The 14,020-nt window shown below is 42.0% G+C and overlaps 1 protein-coding gene across 1 annotated transcript in view; it reads right to left on the reverse strand.

Moving 5' to 3' along the window:
* Positions 1 to 276: 276 nt before the first annotated feature.
* The window catches only part of DCTN6 (dynactin subunit 6), a 32,223-nt gene continuing 18,479 nt past the window's right edge, over positions 277 to 14,020 (reverse strand). The window contains exon 7 of the mRNA XM_075861896.1: positions 277 to 1,750. Coding sequence (XP_075718011.1) covers positions 1,727 to 1,750 — 24 coding nt within the window. The 3' untranslated portion in view covers positions 277 to 1,726. The remainder of the gene's footprint in view (positions 1,751 to 14,020) is intronic.

Here is a 14,020-nt window from a genome sequence, read left to right on the forward strand (position 1 = left end):
AACTCAGTAAATATGCATAAAAGTAGCTACTCACATCTTTCACAAATGGAATAAGAATAAAGATATTCCTAAAATATTGTGATTACTCTCTTTACAGGAGGAAGCACTTCTACAGTACAGCAGGTAATATCAACATATGTCTCAACAGGAAAGTGGTTATCAGGGTTAGACCACCAGCAAGTGCGGATTTTAGGCCTCCCTACTGTAGAAATAGAGACTCCAAAATAACTATGGAAAACACTGAGAACAAAGGAGTCATACACTATTGGGATGAAATTTGCCAATGGCATAGAAAAATAAGCTTTATTAGGACAATACAAATTACATACAATTTAAAATTAGACTGCAAAATCCAAGACCTGTATACCTCCCAAGTGGCATGAAAGAACACAAAGGAACCACCTCTTATAAATGCAGCTCCAAGAAGAAGAAGGTCTTTATAACAGATAAGCTAGGGCTCAAGCAACAAAATATAAGTTAAATATGATTAAGTATCAGTAAGGGCAAAAAAAAAGCCAAACTGTGAAATATGAATGAAATTGTATCATAAATTCATCCAGACTCATAGTAACCTTTTGAGTAAATAATTATATGCTGGACTCAGAATAATGACAACGAATAGTTTACATAAGCCCACATTAAGCAAGACAGGTCTTCCCAGCAAATAAAGCCACAAGAGGAAAGGCAAGTAGAAAAAGTATAGGGTACAACGTAAAGTACTACTAACCCATATAGTTCCTGTAGTTCAGTGACTTCCCGAGTACGGAGGGACCCCGACGCGCGTTTCGCGTGGATGGCTTTTTCAGAGGGGTATACTATCTTCGATCTAGTCTTTCTACCTTAAATACACTGTTTAATCCAGTCAGCTGGTACGGGTTGGCCAATGAAATCAACACGGCCGTGCTTGTCAGACCGAGACATCGCGAGACTCGCACACCTGCTAGCCGGGTCCCCACTACGCATGCGCGGCTCCGGAAACCGCGCACGCGCAGAGAAGCACAAACGGCAGACAGGGTTAGAGCCAGCGATGACGCGTATGACAGGCAGGGCCGGTATACAACGTTATAGGATGAAGTAAAGGTAAGTTTAAAAGACAAATTTTAATGCTACGAAGTTATATACTACAGTAATATTGTTTAGTGCAGATGTTAGAGCACACATCGATCCACGAAGGTTCTCACTGGAATTGATCATAATAAGATCAGTGTGGAAGAATCGATACAATAAATCGGGATCGCAGAAAAAGTGCTAAATGACAGGTGAACCCCAAGGTGCTGTGATAAATTAATAAATATAATACATGAAAAAGAAAAAGGTTCATCAATAGAAAAAAACAAATAAGAGATGAGAAATATATATATATAAATATAATAAGAGTGCACACAATACAATCCATGTTATAATGGCATGTTTATGTTATATTATCAGTATACAATGCTGAATTTAATCAACAGTGAAAAAAATAACGAATTCGGAGAGTCCCACTCTAAAGCGGAACACATTATGTGTTTGTTCCAACCATATCCCAGGCCGTCAAAAAAGCATAAAAAATAACATATATACAACAATAATGACAGAAGATTATAAAGTACAGTGAATTATCCCACGACGTGTAGATACTGGACACGATTTCAATCAGATCCGCATAGTGGGAATTAAAGTCCCACGAACAGTAAGACAGGTGTTCCAAAGATATCGATCTTGGACCAATGTAAATACATGAAGGTCAGAGAATGGCCAAAGTAGAAGACTAGAAGGAGAAAATATAAAAATTAATAGACATACAGTTTAAAAACACAAGCATTTAAAAAATGGTAGAGGGATTACAGAAAGGGCGCAAAACTAAGTGTCTCATTCAGACCAACAGGGGCCATTGTTCCAAGCGTGATAATCCACTTGCACTCCCTCTGAGCTAGCAATTTCTTGGCATCCCCACCTCTGATGCCACATATCACCCTATCTATACCCCAAGCTTTGAAAGATCTTGGGTCACATGCATGATAGATTTTAAAATGTCTGGGGATTGTTTTCAGCAAAGTAAGATCTTCAATTTCCCTAGCGGCGACTATGTCGCGCACATGTTCCCTAATTCTGATCCGTAGTTGTCTGGATGTCAGACCGATATATACCTTTGAACAACCACATGTGGCATAGTATATGACGTTCATTGTACTACAGGATATATAGTATCGGATCTTGAACTCTCTATTGTCAATCATAGAGGAGAAATTAGATGTACGGACCATATTTGTGCATGCCACACAATCGCCGCATGGGTAACAGCCATGTCTAGGGTTTTTAGATGCAAATAAATTGCATTCTCTTGGCACGTAGTGGCTTTTTACCAGCATATCTTTTAAATTCATGCTCCTACGTGCTGTCATTTGTGGCTTTTTTGATAATTTATCAGCCAGGGCAGGTTCAGAGTGTAAAATTGGCCAATGTTTTTCCAATGCAAATCTCATCGCCTGCCACTCATTATTGTATGTGGTGATGTATCTACTACTAGTGTCATCACTTTTTTTTAGTGGCGTTCAGTTTTGATGGATGTAGGATTGAATTACGATCCGTAACCTTTGCCCTTCTATATCCCTTCTTTATGCTTCTATGGCTATATCCCCTATCTCGGAATCTCTCCTCCAGGTCTCTTGATTGTCTCTCAAAATTTCCGTTTAATGAGCAAATACGCCTCATTCTTAGGAACTGACCAATAGGGACGGCCCCAATCGTGGACTGGCTGTGGGCAGATGTAGCATGGAGTTAACGGATGTCTTTTTCCGAAACACATCGGTCTGAAGACATCCTATACTGTCCACCTCAATGCTGATATCCAAAAACTCCACCTGATGTTTATCAAAAACATAGGTCAGTTTTATATTCAAATCATTGGTGTTAAGACCTAGCATGAAATGTGCAAGTTCAGTCTCCGTCCCTTGCCAAATGAAAAGGACATCATCTATGTATCGCATCCAGCACTGCACATGGTCAGCGGCGTGCGCACCGTCACCAAGGAAAACCTGCCTCTCCCAGAGGCCGAGAAACAGGTTCGCATATGACGGTGCACACGCCGCACCCATGGCAGTGCCCCGCTTCTGTAAATAAAAGGCGTCCTTAAAAACAAAGAAATTGTGCGTAAGAATATATTCAAGTAGCTCCACAACCAGTTCACAGGTAGGGCCGTCCCAATTGCTCATCCCCAAGAAGAGGCGTACAGCGGTAATCCCATCATCATGTCGGATGCTGGTATACAGCTTATCTGTTATAAAGACCTTCTTCTTCTTGGAGCTGCATTTATAAGAGGTGGTTCCTTTGTGTTCTTTCATGCCACTTGGGAGGTATACAGGTCTTGGATTTTGCAGTCTAATTTTTAATTTGTATGTAATTTGTATTGTCCTAATAAAGCTTATTTTTCTATGCCATTGGCAAATTTCATCCCAATAGTGTATGACTCCTTTGTTCTCAGTACAGCAGGTAAGCCAACTGTGGATTCCCTGACTCAGCAGACCACAGTCTATAGTCGGCATCACATTCACAGATTATAGGTCCGCTCATCGACTCATGGAAACACAGTTGTCTAAAGGGGGTTTTACACTGGGCAATTATCAGACGGACATGCACTCATAGAACGCTCGTTGCCGATAATTGTCCTGTGTAAACAGGGGAATGATCAGCAGATGAAGGAGCAAACGCTCGATGTGCTGATCGTATTGTTTTAAAAACCTGAACTATTATTGTTGTCTGCAGCACATCTCCCTGTGTAAACAGGGATACGCGCTGCCAACATGGTAAGAATGGTAAGAATGTATGGGGAGGAGCGATCGTAGTAACGACCGCTCGTCCCCATCCATAGCTCTGTGTGACAGGAGCAAGCGAGTGCCGATCAACGATGCCTCGTTGATCAGCGCTCATTGCAGAGGCCAAAATTGGCCGGTGTAATGGCCTTTTTACACCGGCCAATAAAGCGAGTGCTGATCAACGAGACAGCTCATTGATCGCCAGTCGTTTGCTCCTGTCAGACAGAGCTATGGATGGGGACGAGCGGTCGTTACTCCGATCGCTCGTCCTCATACATTATCATCATGTTGGCAGCACGTATCCCTGTTTACACAGAGAGATGTTCTGCCGACAACGAGATAGATATGATAGATATTATATATATATATATATATATATATATATATATATTTATTATATATATAATTTTTTTTAAATGATACGACCAGTAGATGTTAGAGCACTTGCTTGTTCATCTGCCGATCATTCCACTGTTTACACTGGGCAATCATCGGCAAAGAGCGTTATATGAATGCTCGTCTGCCCAATAATCGGGCACTGTAAAACCCCCTTAACAGGTTCCTGACCGCTGGCCGTATTTATACGGCCAGCGGTCAGGGTCTCTGAAGTCCGCCGTATAGACTATTTACGGCGCCACTTCAGAGACTGTGCACGCGCGATCGCGTGCACACAGCTCTATGCCCTGGCTGTTGCTAACAGCCATGGGCACTGGGCAGAATGTCAGGGGCCAATCTTTTGGCCCCTGAACATGTGATCGCTGTGACAACCAATCACAGCGATCACATGCATTTCTGCATAGAAAAAAGTGTGCACGCGATCGCGTGCACACAGCCCTGTGCCCACGCTGTTACCAACAGCTCTGGGCACTGGGCAGAGTATCAGGGACCAATCTGATGGTCCCTGAACATGTGGTCGCTGTGAAAACCTATCACAGCGACCACATTTGTTTTATTTTGACTTTTCTGGCAGTAAATCTCCTGCCTCTTTTCTTCTCCTCAAACATTGTTTCAGTTTGAGGAGAAGAAGAGACTCGGGAGAATTGCTGCCAGAAGATTACAGTTACAAAAAAATACAGTTACACTATAAAACATTCTCTGTATAGATAGATTTCTATCTATCTATACAATCTATCAATCCATCTATCTTTTTTTCTATCTATCTACCTTTCTGTCTTTTATTCTATTAGAATAGGCAGGTAGGGAGTATATAATTATATATATATCCACATATATATAATATATATAGCAATAGCGGTTTATTTTTTTGTTAGCGGTAGTGTAGATATATATAGCAGTTAGTTTGTGTGTTTTATAAAAATAAAAAGAATTTGTTTAGTTAGTGTTAGTTACGTTATGGCGAGGAAGTTGTTTAGCGCCGAGGAGGCATACGCCATGCTGTGGTCTGAGTCGGAGACCGCATCAGAGATGGCGTCCGAGATGGAACCTGTTTTAGGTAGTGACGATGACAGCGTCACTTCAGGTTCATCTTCAGGGGACATTGTCCCTGATGCAGTTGAAACTGCAGAACATGAAAGCGCAGGGCCAAGTAGCGCTGTAGCACGGGACAGCCTGGTCCCTTCAGTCCAGGCTCTTGTATGGGCACCTGCCCCATCTTTTGGGCCTAGAATCCACGGATTTACTGCCACTCCTGGCATAACCGTGGACAATACAAATTTTGTCCAAATGGATTACTTCCATTTATTTATAACGGACGACATCCTAAATCAGATTGTCCACGAAACAAATTTAAATGCCACTCAATATATAAGGCAGAAACCTTCATCCACCCATGCCAGAGATTGGACGCCCACCAATTTGCAGGAATTAAAAAAAAATTTGGGGCTCACCCTAAATATGGGTATTGTCAAAAAGCCCTCCATTAGGTCTTACTGGTCAACAAGACCCGCCCAAGCCACCCCAGTATATTCTGCAGTAATGCCTAGGTCTCGTTATGAGACAATAATGAGGTTCCTCCACTTCAATGACAACGCACAGGCCCCCCCAAGTACCGATGCAAACCGGGATCGGTTGTTCAAAATAAGACCGCTAATAAATTCCCTGAATAATTTATTTCTGCAACTCTACACCCCTGAGCAGAATGTAAGTGTGGACGAATCCCTCCTCAACTTTCATGGCAGACTTAGCTTTCGCCAATATCTACCTTCAAAAAGGGCAAGATATGGCGTTAAGCTCTACAAATTGTGTGAAAGCGGGTCAGGATATACCACCGCCTTCAGGATTTATGAAGGGCGGGACCGCACAATAAATGTTCCTGGATGCCCCCCTGATCTTTCCACCAGCAGTAAGATCGTGTGGGAGATAATGCAGCCTCTGCTTCACAAGGGGTACCACCTGTACTGTGATAATTTTTATTCAAGTGTGCCCCTGTTTAGGCATTTGCATGCTGCAAGGACTGGGGCATGTGGTACCATGCGCAAAAACCGAATTGGTTTTCCACAGCAATTAGTGGGGAAGCGCATGTTAAAGGGGGACTCCTGTGCTTATGCATCTGAAGAATTGCTGGCGGTCAAGTTCAGGGATCGCAAAGATGTGTATGTGCTAAGCACGATTCATACCGCAGGAACAGTGGCAGTGAGGGAAAGAGGGGCAACATCGGACAAGCACAAACCAGTGAGCGTGTCCGAATATAACAAGTACATGGGGGGGGTGGATTTAAGCGACCAGGTTTTACAGCCCTATTTAGTAAAACGCAAAACTAAAACCTGGTACAAAAAGGTGGCCATTTATTTGTTACAGGTGGCCATCCACAACTCATTTGTGCTCTACAAAAAAAACAGAGGCAGAGACACATACCTGGATTTCCAGGAAAAAAGTATTGAAGGCCTCATTTTTGATGTTCAGGACACCAGAGAATGCCCCCAGTCTGAGGATGTCACGCGACTGACTGAAAGACACTTCATCAGTCGGATTCCCCCAACAGCAACCAGAAGCAACCCCCAGAAAAGGTGCCTCGTCTGCAGAAAAGACGGGCACCGCAAAGATTCCCGATATTTCTGTCCCTCATGTCCCTCGCAAAGAGGCCTGTGCATTGAGCCATGTTTTAAAAAATACCACACTGTTCTGCATTATTAGATTTTAGTTAATTCGTTGAAAATATATTTGCCCTACATTACGTTTTTATTTTTCCCCTGATTTTACTCCAAGGATGAGGGAGGGAATGGGTGGGGGGGTGGATGTCATGTTTGCATATTTTCTAAAGTTCATCTGCTGGATAGCTCCATTTGCATAAACCTGCAATTTCTTATTTTAGAAAACCCCAAAAAATAAATTCCCATTATACCCCTAGATGAATATTTTGGGATTTCTGCTTCAAGAGCAGATATTTTGGAAGTGTTATAGAAACTCTGTTGAGTTTTGTAAAACCAGCTTTGAAAAAAAGCGATTTGTGAAATAAGCTTCTTCTATCGTCCGCCCTCCTACTTCTCTATGTGATAAATAAGACACACATATTTGGTATCCCCATGCTCAGGAGAAGTGGAAGAATGTGAAAGGAGATGAATTTTGGCCGTGGTCTATGCCGTGTGTGAAAAATGCTGGTATAAACTGACGCATTTGCTAAAAAATTGCTAATTTTATTTTGATCCATCTTATTCAAGAAACTTTCAGAAGAAAACTGGACTGTCTAAAAATATGATAAACCCCTTGAAGAAAACCTTGTGGGGTCTACTTGTGTGAATGAAGTAATTTATGGGGTGATTCTAATCTTTCAGCAGCATTACGCCCCCCAGAAAACAGTACGCTGCTATAAAGTCAAGTGCAGAATTCCTGGACCGAAAAGGCCAAAAAGCCTCCTTTTATGCCAAGCCCTGGCACATGCCCGTGAATAAAGCACACATATTTTGTATCCCCATGCACAGGTGAAGTGGAAGAATGTGAAATGCGATGAATTTTGTCCGTGGTCCATTTTGTGTGTGAAAAAGCTAGCATAAACCGACGCATTTGTTAAAAAAAAAGGTAATTTTATTTTGTTCCATCTTATTCAAGAAACTTTCAGAAGAAAACTGGACTGTCTAAAAATATGATAAACCCCTTGAAGGAAACCTTGTGGGGTCTACTTGTGTGAATGAAGTCATTTATGGGGTGTTTCTAATGTTTCAGCAGCATTAAAGGGAACCTGTCACCAGCATTTCACCTATTGAACTTTACATATCCCTCACTGGCCGCTGCTATCAAAAGTTCATTGCCGTTATCCCCTCTCCTAAACTCCTTCTCTAACTGTAAATTACGGTCTGCCAACATTTTGCGCCTTTTATCGTAATAATCCGGTGTCACTTTATGCGCACACCCCAGAAGAGGATATCAACAAACGTGGGATTTTGTGTGCTGGGGGAAGGCGAGGAGTTGTCAATCAAAAGTAAGGAGGCGAGGAAAACTCAGAAAGACTTGAGGAATGAAGATATTACTTTTTCAAATGAAAATTTGACTCTTTTCAAATTAAGATCTGACTCTTTTCTGCTCATTAGCATACTGTGTGGGACCACTAAAAAGCTGAATACTAAAGCTACAGAGCCGACTAAGAAGACAATTATAGGTTATATAGAAATGATTTTTCACCCACTACCACCAGGTAGTGCTGGTTTAATAGGTGAAATGCTGGTGACAGGTTCCCTTTAAGCCCCCCAGAAAACAGTATGCTGCTATAAAATCAAATGCAGAATTCCTGGACCAAAAGCCTCCTTTTATGCCAAGCCCTGGCACATGCCCGCACAGTGTATAAGGCACACATATTTGGTATCCCCATGCACGGGAGAAGTGGAAGAATGTGAAAGGAGATTAATTTTGTCCGTGGTCCATACTGTGTGTGAAAAATGCTAGCCTAAACTGACGCAATTGCTAAATTCTTGAATTTTTTTCCAATTTTGCCCACTTTAGAGAAAAAAATTTAAATTATATATACTGACAAATGCCACTAAAACAAAGCCCTATCTGTCCTTTAAAAAGAGTGTAAAATTCAAAGATGAACTTTATTCACCTGCAGAGTTATAGTCATCTAAAGAAGCGCATAGCAAAATTGTGAAATTTGCTCTGGTCATTTAGCTGTAAAACAGCCTAGTCCTTAACCGGTTAATAGGGCCTTTAAAGGCTAATGTACACACCTGTACTGCAGATCTGTGTTGTAAAATCGGCTGCTTGTTTAGCCATTCAGGAAATCAGACAGAACATCTAAATCTTATGAGATAGTAGGACAAATCTCTCTCTTGGCAAAATACTTCTATTGTTCTTGGGTATAATCCATAGAGTATTCCCAGACAATTTAATAAAACATCAGATTATGACTTGAAAGGAAATAATGAAAATAAACTTTAAGCCAGTCCCTTATATCAAGGGGATCACAGAATATATCACTTCTTGCTACAAGTCCATTTCTCAGAACGCTTAGTAGTGTATATAAAACCAGATATTACTGTGCTGTGAACAGGTATTTGTCCCTTGCATATGACACCAAACTGGTTCTGATCTTTAATTAAAATGTATGTTTAAGGCCTCATTTACACGAGCGTGTGCGTTTTGCGCGCGCAAAAAACGCAGCGTTTTGCGTGCGCAAAAGGCACTTGACAGCTCCGTGTGTCATCCGTGTATGATGCACGGCTGCATGATTTTCGCGCAGCCGCCATCATAGAGATGAGGCTAGTCGACGTCAGTCACTGTCCATGGTGCTGAAAGAGTTAACTGATCGGCAGTAACTCTTTCAGCACCCTCGACAGTGCATTCCGATCACCATATCGAGTAACCTGTTTAAAAAAAAAAGAGGTTCGTACTTACCGAGAACTTCCCGGCCGTTGCCTTGGTGACGCGTCCTTGGTGACGCGCCTCTCTTGACATCTGGCCCCACCTCCCTGGATGACGCGGCAGTCCATGTGACCACTGCAGCCTGTGCTTGGCTTGTGATTGCAGCAGCTGTCACTTGGACTGAATTGTCATCCCTGGAGGTCAGACTGGAGGAAGAAGCCGGGAGTTATCGGTAAGTCAGAACTTTTTTTTTTTTTACACGTTCACGTATATTGGGATCGGAAGTCACTGTCCAGGGTGCTGAACCAGTTTAAACTCTTTCAGCACCCTGCACAGTGACTGTCTCCTGCCGGGTTCGGTCAAAACGAGTTCGGCCGAACCCGGTAAAGTTCGGTTCGCTCATGTCTAAGACACTCCGTTCGGATGTTTGTAAACAGAAAAGCACGTGGTGCTTTTCTGTTTACATTCAGTTTGACAGCTCTTGCGCGAATCACGCAGTTCGCACGGGAGTGCTTCCGTGCGACCTTCGTGGTTTTCACGCACCCATTGACTTCAATGGGTGCGTGATGTGCGAAAAACGCACGATTATAGAACATGTCGTGAGTTTTACGCAACGCATTCACGCATCGTCTGCACTGCCCCATAGAGTAATATAGGTGCGTACGACACGCGTGAAAAGCACGTGCGTCGCACGCGCGTATATTACGCTCGTGTAAATGAGGCCTAAAAGTCTGTACAATGTACCCCCTAAATTGTAAAATGCTGCGGAATATGTTGGCGCTATATAAATAAAGATTATTATTATTAAAAGGATTCTCTAGAATCCACTTTATATGATGGCAATAGTGCAGGAACCCCATCAATCCAGAAGACAGGGGTCAGTCTTTATTAAAAAGTCTATGGGAGATATGGAAACAGCTATGGGCCCTTCTACACGGGACAATTATCGGGCAAACGAGCGTTCACAGAACGCTCATTCCCAAAAATTGCCGTGTAAACAGGGGAAGGATCAGCCGATGAACAAGCAAACGCTCCTTCATCGCCTGATTCTATTGCTTTAAACGCCAAAAATATTACCGTTGTCGGCAGCCCATGTCCCTGTGTAAACAGGGAGACGCGCTGCCGACATGATAGAAATGTATGGGGATGAGCGATCAGAGTAACGACCGCTCATCTCCATACATAACCAATGATTGCTCGTCCTCGTCGGGCTGTGTAAGACCATCTTAATGGTTTCCATAACCAGTGGACACGTCATTTGTCAGAAAACTCCTTTAAGCAGTTTCGGCGCCTTGATGTAATAGTAAATAGAGTAGTAGGACTTACTATTACATTAACCCCTTCCCTCTTTAGCCACTTTTGACCTTCCTGACAGAGCCTCATTTTTCAAATCTGACATGTGTCACTTTATGTGGTATTAACTCCGGAATGCTTTCACCTATCCAAGCGATTCTGAGATTGTTTTCTCGTGACACATTGGACTTTATGTTACTGGCAAAATTTGCTCGATATGTTCAGTATTTAATTGTGAAAAACACCAAAAATTAGCGAAAAATTGCAAAAATTTGCATTTTTCTCAATTTAAATGTATCTGCTTGTAAGACAGGCAGTTATACCACACAAAATTGTTGCTAATTAACATCACCCATATGTCTACTTTAGATTGGCATCGTTTTTTGAACATCCTTTTATTTTTCTATGACCTCACAAGGCTTAGAACTTTAGCAGCAATTTCTCACATTTTCAAGAAAATTTCAAAAGGCTATTTTTACAGGGGCCAGTTCAGTTGTGAAGTGGTTTTGAGGGCCTTATATATTAGAAACCCCCAAAAAGTCACCCCATTTTAAAAACTTCACCCCTCAAAGTATTCAAAACAGCATTTAGAAAATGTCTTAACCCTTTACACATTTCACAGGAATTAAAGCAAAGTAGAGGTGAAATTTACAAATGTCATATTTTTCTGCAGAAATAAATTTTTAATACAATTTTTTTTATAACACGGAAGGTTTTACCAGAAAAAGGCAACTCAATATTTGTTGCCCAGTTTCTGCAGTTTTAGGAAATATCCCACATGTGGCCGTAGCGTGCTACTGGAACGAAGCACCGGCCTCAGAAGCAAAGGAGCACCTAGTGGATTTTGGGGCCTTATTTTTGTTAGAATATATTTTAGGCACCATGTCAGGTTTGAAGGGCTCTTGCGGTGCCAAAACAGTCAAAATCCCCCAAAAGTGACCCCATATGGGAAACTACACACCTCAAGGAAATTATCTAGGGGTGTAGTGAGCATTTTGACCGCACAGGTTTTTTACAAAAATTATTGGAATTAGGCCGTGAAAATTAAAATCAACATTTCTTCAAAGAAAATGTAGGTTTAGCGATTTTTTTTCTCATTTCCACAAGGACTAAAAGAGAAAAAGCACCGCAAAATTTGTAAAGCAATTTCTCCCGAGTAAAACAATACCTCACATGTGGTAATAAACGGTTGTTTGGAGACACGGCGTGGCTGAGAAGGGAAAGAGCGCTATTTGGCTTTTGGAGTTCACATTTAGCAGGAATGGTTTGCGGAGGCCATGTCACATTTACAAAGCCCCGGAGGTGACAAAACAGTGGAAACCCCCAACAAGTGACCCCATTTTGGAAACTATACCCCTTGAGGAAATTATCTAGGGGTATAGTGAGCATTTTGACCCCACAGGTTTTTTGCAGAAATTTTTGCAAGTAGGCTGTGAAAATGAAAATCTACATTTTTTCAAATAAAATGTAGGTTTAGCTAATTTTTTTTCATTTCCACAAGGACTAAAGGAGAAAAAGCACCATAAAATTTGTAAAGAAATTTCTCCCGAGTAAAACACTACCCCACATGTGGTAATAAACGGCTGTTTGGAGACACGGCGTGGCTGAGAAGGAAAAGAGCGCTATTTGGCTTTTGGAGTTCACATTTAGCAGGAATGGTTTGCGGAGGCCAGGTCACATTTACAAAGCCCCTGAGGGGATAAAACAGTGGAAACCCCCCACAAGTGACCCCATTTTGGAGACTACACCCATTGAGGAAATTATCTAGGGGTATAGTGAGCGATTTGACCCCACAGTTTTTTTGCAGAAATTATTGGAAGTAGGCCCTGAAAATAATAATCTACATTTTTTCAAAAAAAATCTAGGTTTAGCTAATTTTTTCTCATTTCCAGAAGGACTGAAGGAGAAAAAGCACCACAAAATTTGTAAAGCAATTTCTCCCGAGTAAAACAATACCCCACATGTGGTAATAAACTGCTGTTTGGACACACGGCAGGGCTTAGAAGGGAAAGAGCACTATTTGGCTTTTTGAGATCACATTTAGCAGGAATGATTTGCGGAGGCCAGGTCACATTTGCAAAGCCCCTGAGGGGACAAAACAATGAAAACGCCCAAAAAGGGACTCCATTTAGGAAACTACACCTCTTGAGGAATTCATCTAGGGGTGTAGTGAGCATTTTGACCCCACAGAGGTTTCATAGAATTTATTAGAATTAGGCAGTGAAAATAAAAACAGTCCTTTTTCTTCAATAAGACGTAGCTTTAGCGCAAATTTTTTCATTTTCTCAACAAATAAAGGAAAAAAAGAACCCAACATTTGTAAAGCAATTTCTCCCGAGTACGGCAATACCCGATATGTGGTCATAAACTGCTGTTTGGGCAAACGGCAGGGCTCAGAAGGGAAGGACCGCCATTTGGAGTGCAGATGTTGCTGGATTGGTTTCTGGGCGCCTGTGGGCCCAAAACAGTGGAAACCCCCCAGAAGTGACCCCATTTTGGAAACTACACCCCTCAATGCATTTACCAAGGGGTGTAGTAAGCATTTTAACCCTGCAGGTGTTTTGTAGAAATTAGTGTTCACTCGATGTTGCAGAGTGAAAATGGGATTTTTTTCCATAGATATGCCAATATGTGGTGCCCGGCTTGTGCCACCATAACAAGACAGTTCTCTAATTATTATGCAGTGTTTCCCGGTTTTAGAAACACCCTACATGTGGCCCTAATCTTTTGTCTGGACATATGACAGGGCTCAGAAGTGAAGAGTACCATGCGGAGTGGAGGCCTAATTTGGCGATTTACAAAGTATTGGTTCACAACTGCAGAGGCTCAGATGTGAAATAATAAAAAGAAACCCCTGATAAGTGACCCCCACTATGGAAACTGCACCCCTCAAGGCATTTATTAAGGGGTGTAGTGAGCATTTTCACCCCACAGGTCTTTTCCATAAATGAATGCGCTGCGGATGGTGCAAATTAAAAATTTATATTTTTCCCTAGATATGCCATTCAGTGGCAAATATGTCATGCCCAGCTTATGAAGCTGGAGACACACACCCCAAAAATTGTTAAAAGGGTTCTCCCGGGTATGACGATGCCATATATGTTGAAGGAAACTGCTGTTTGGGGACGCTGTAGGGTTCAGAGCCGAGGGAGCACCATTTGGCTTTTGGAGAGCGGATTTTG

This window comes from Rhinoderma darwinii, chromosome 1 (assembly GCF_050947455.1).
Source record: "Rhinoderma darwinii isolate aRhiDar2 chromosome 1, aRhiDar2.hap1, whole genome shotgun sequence".
In the NCBI taxonomy this organism is placed as follows: domain Eukaryota; kingdom Metazoa; phylum Chordata; class Amphibia; order Anura; family Rhinodermatidae; genus Rhinoderma; species Rhinoderma darwinii.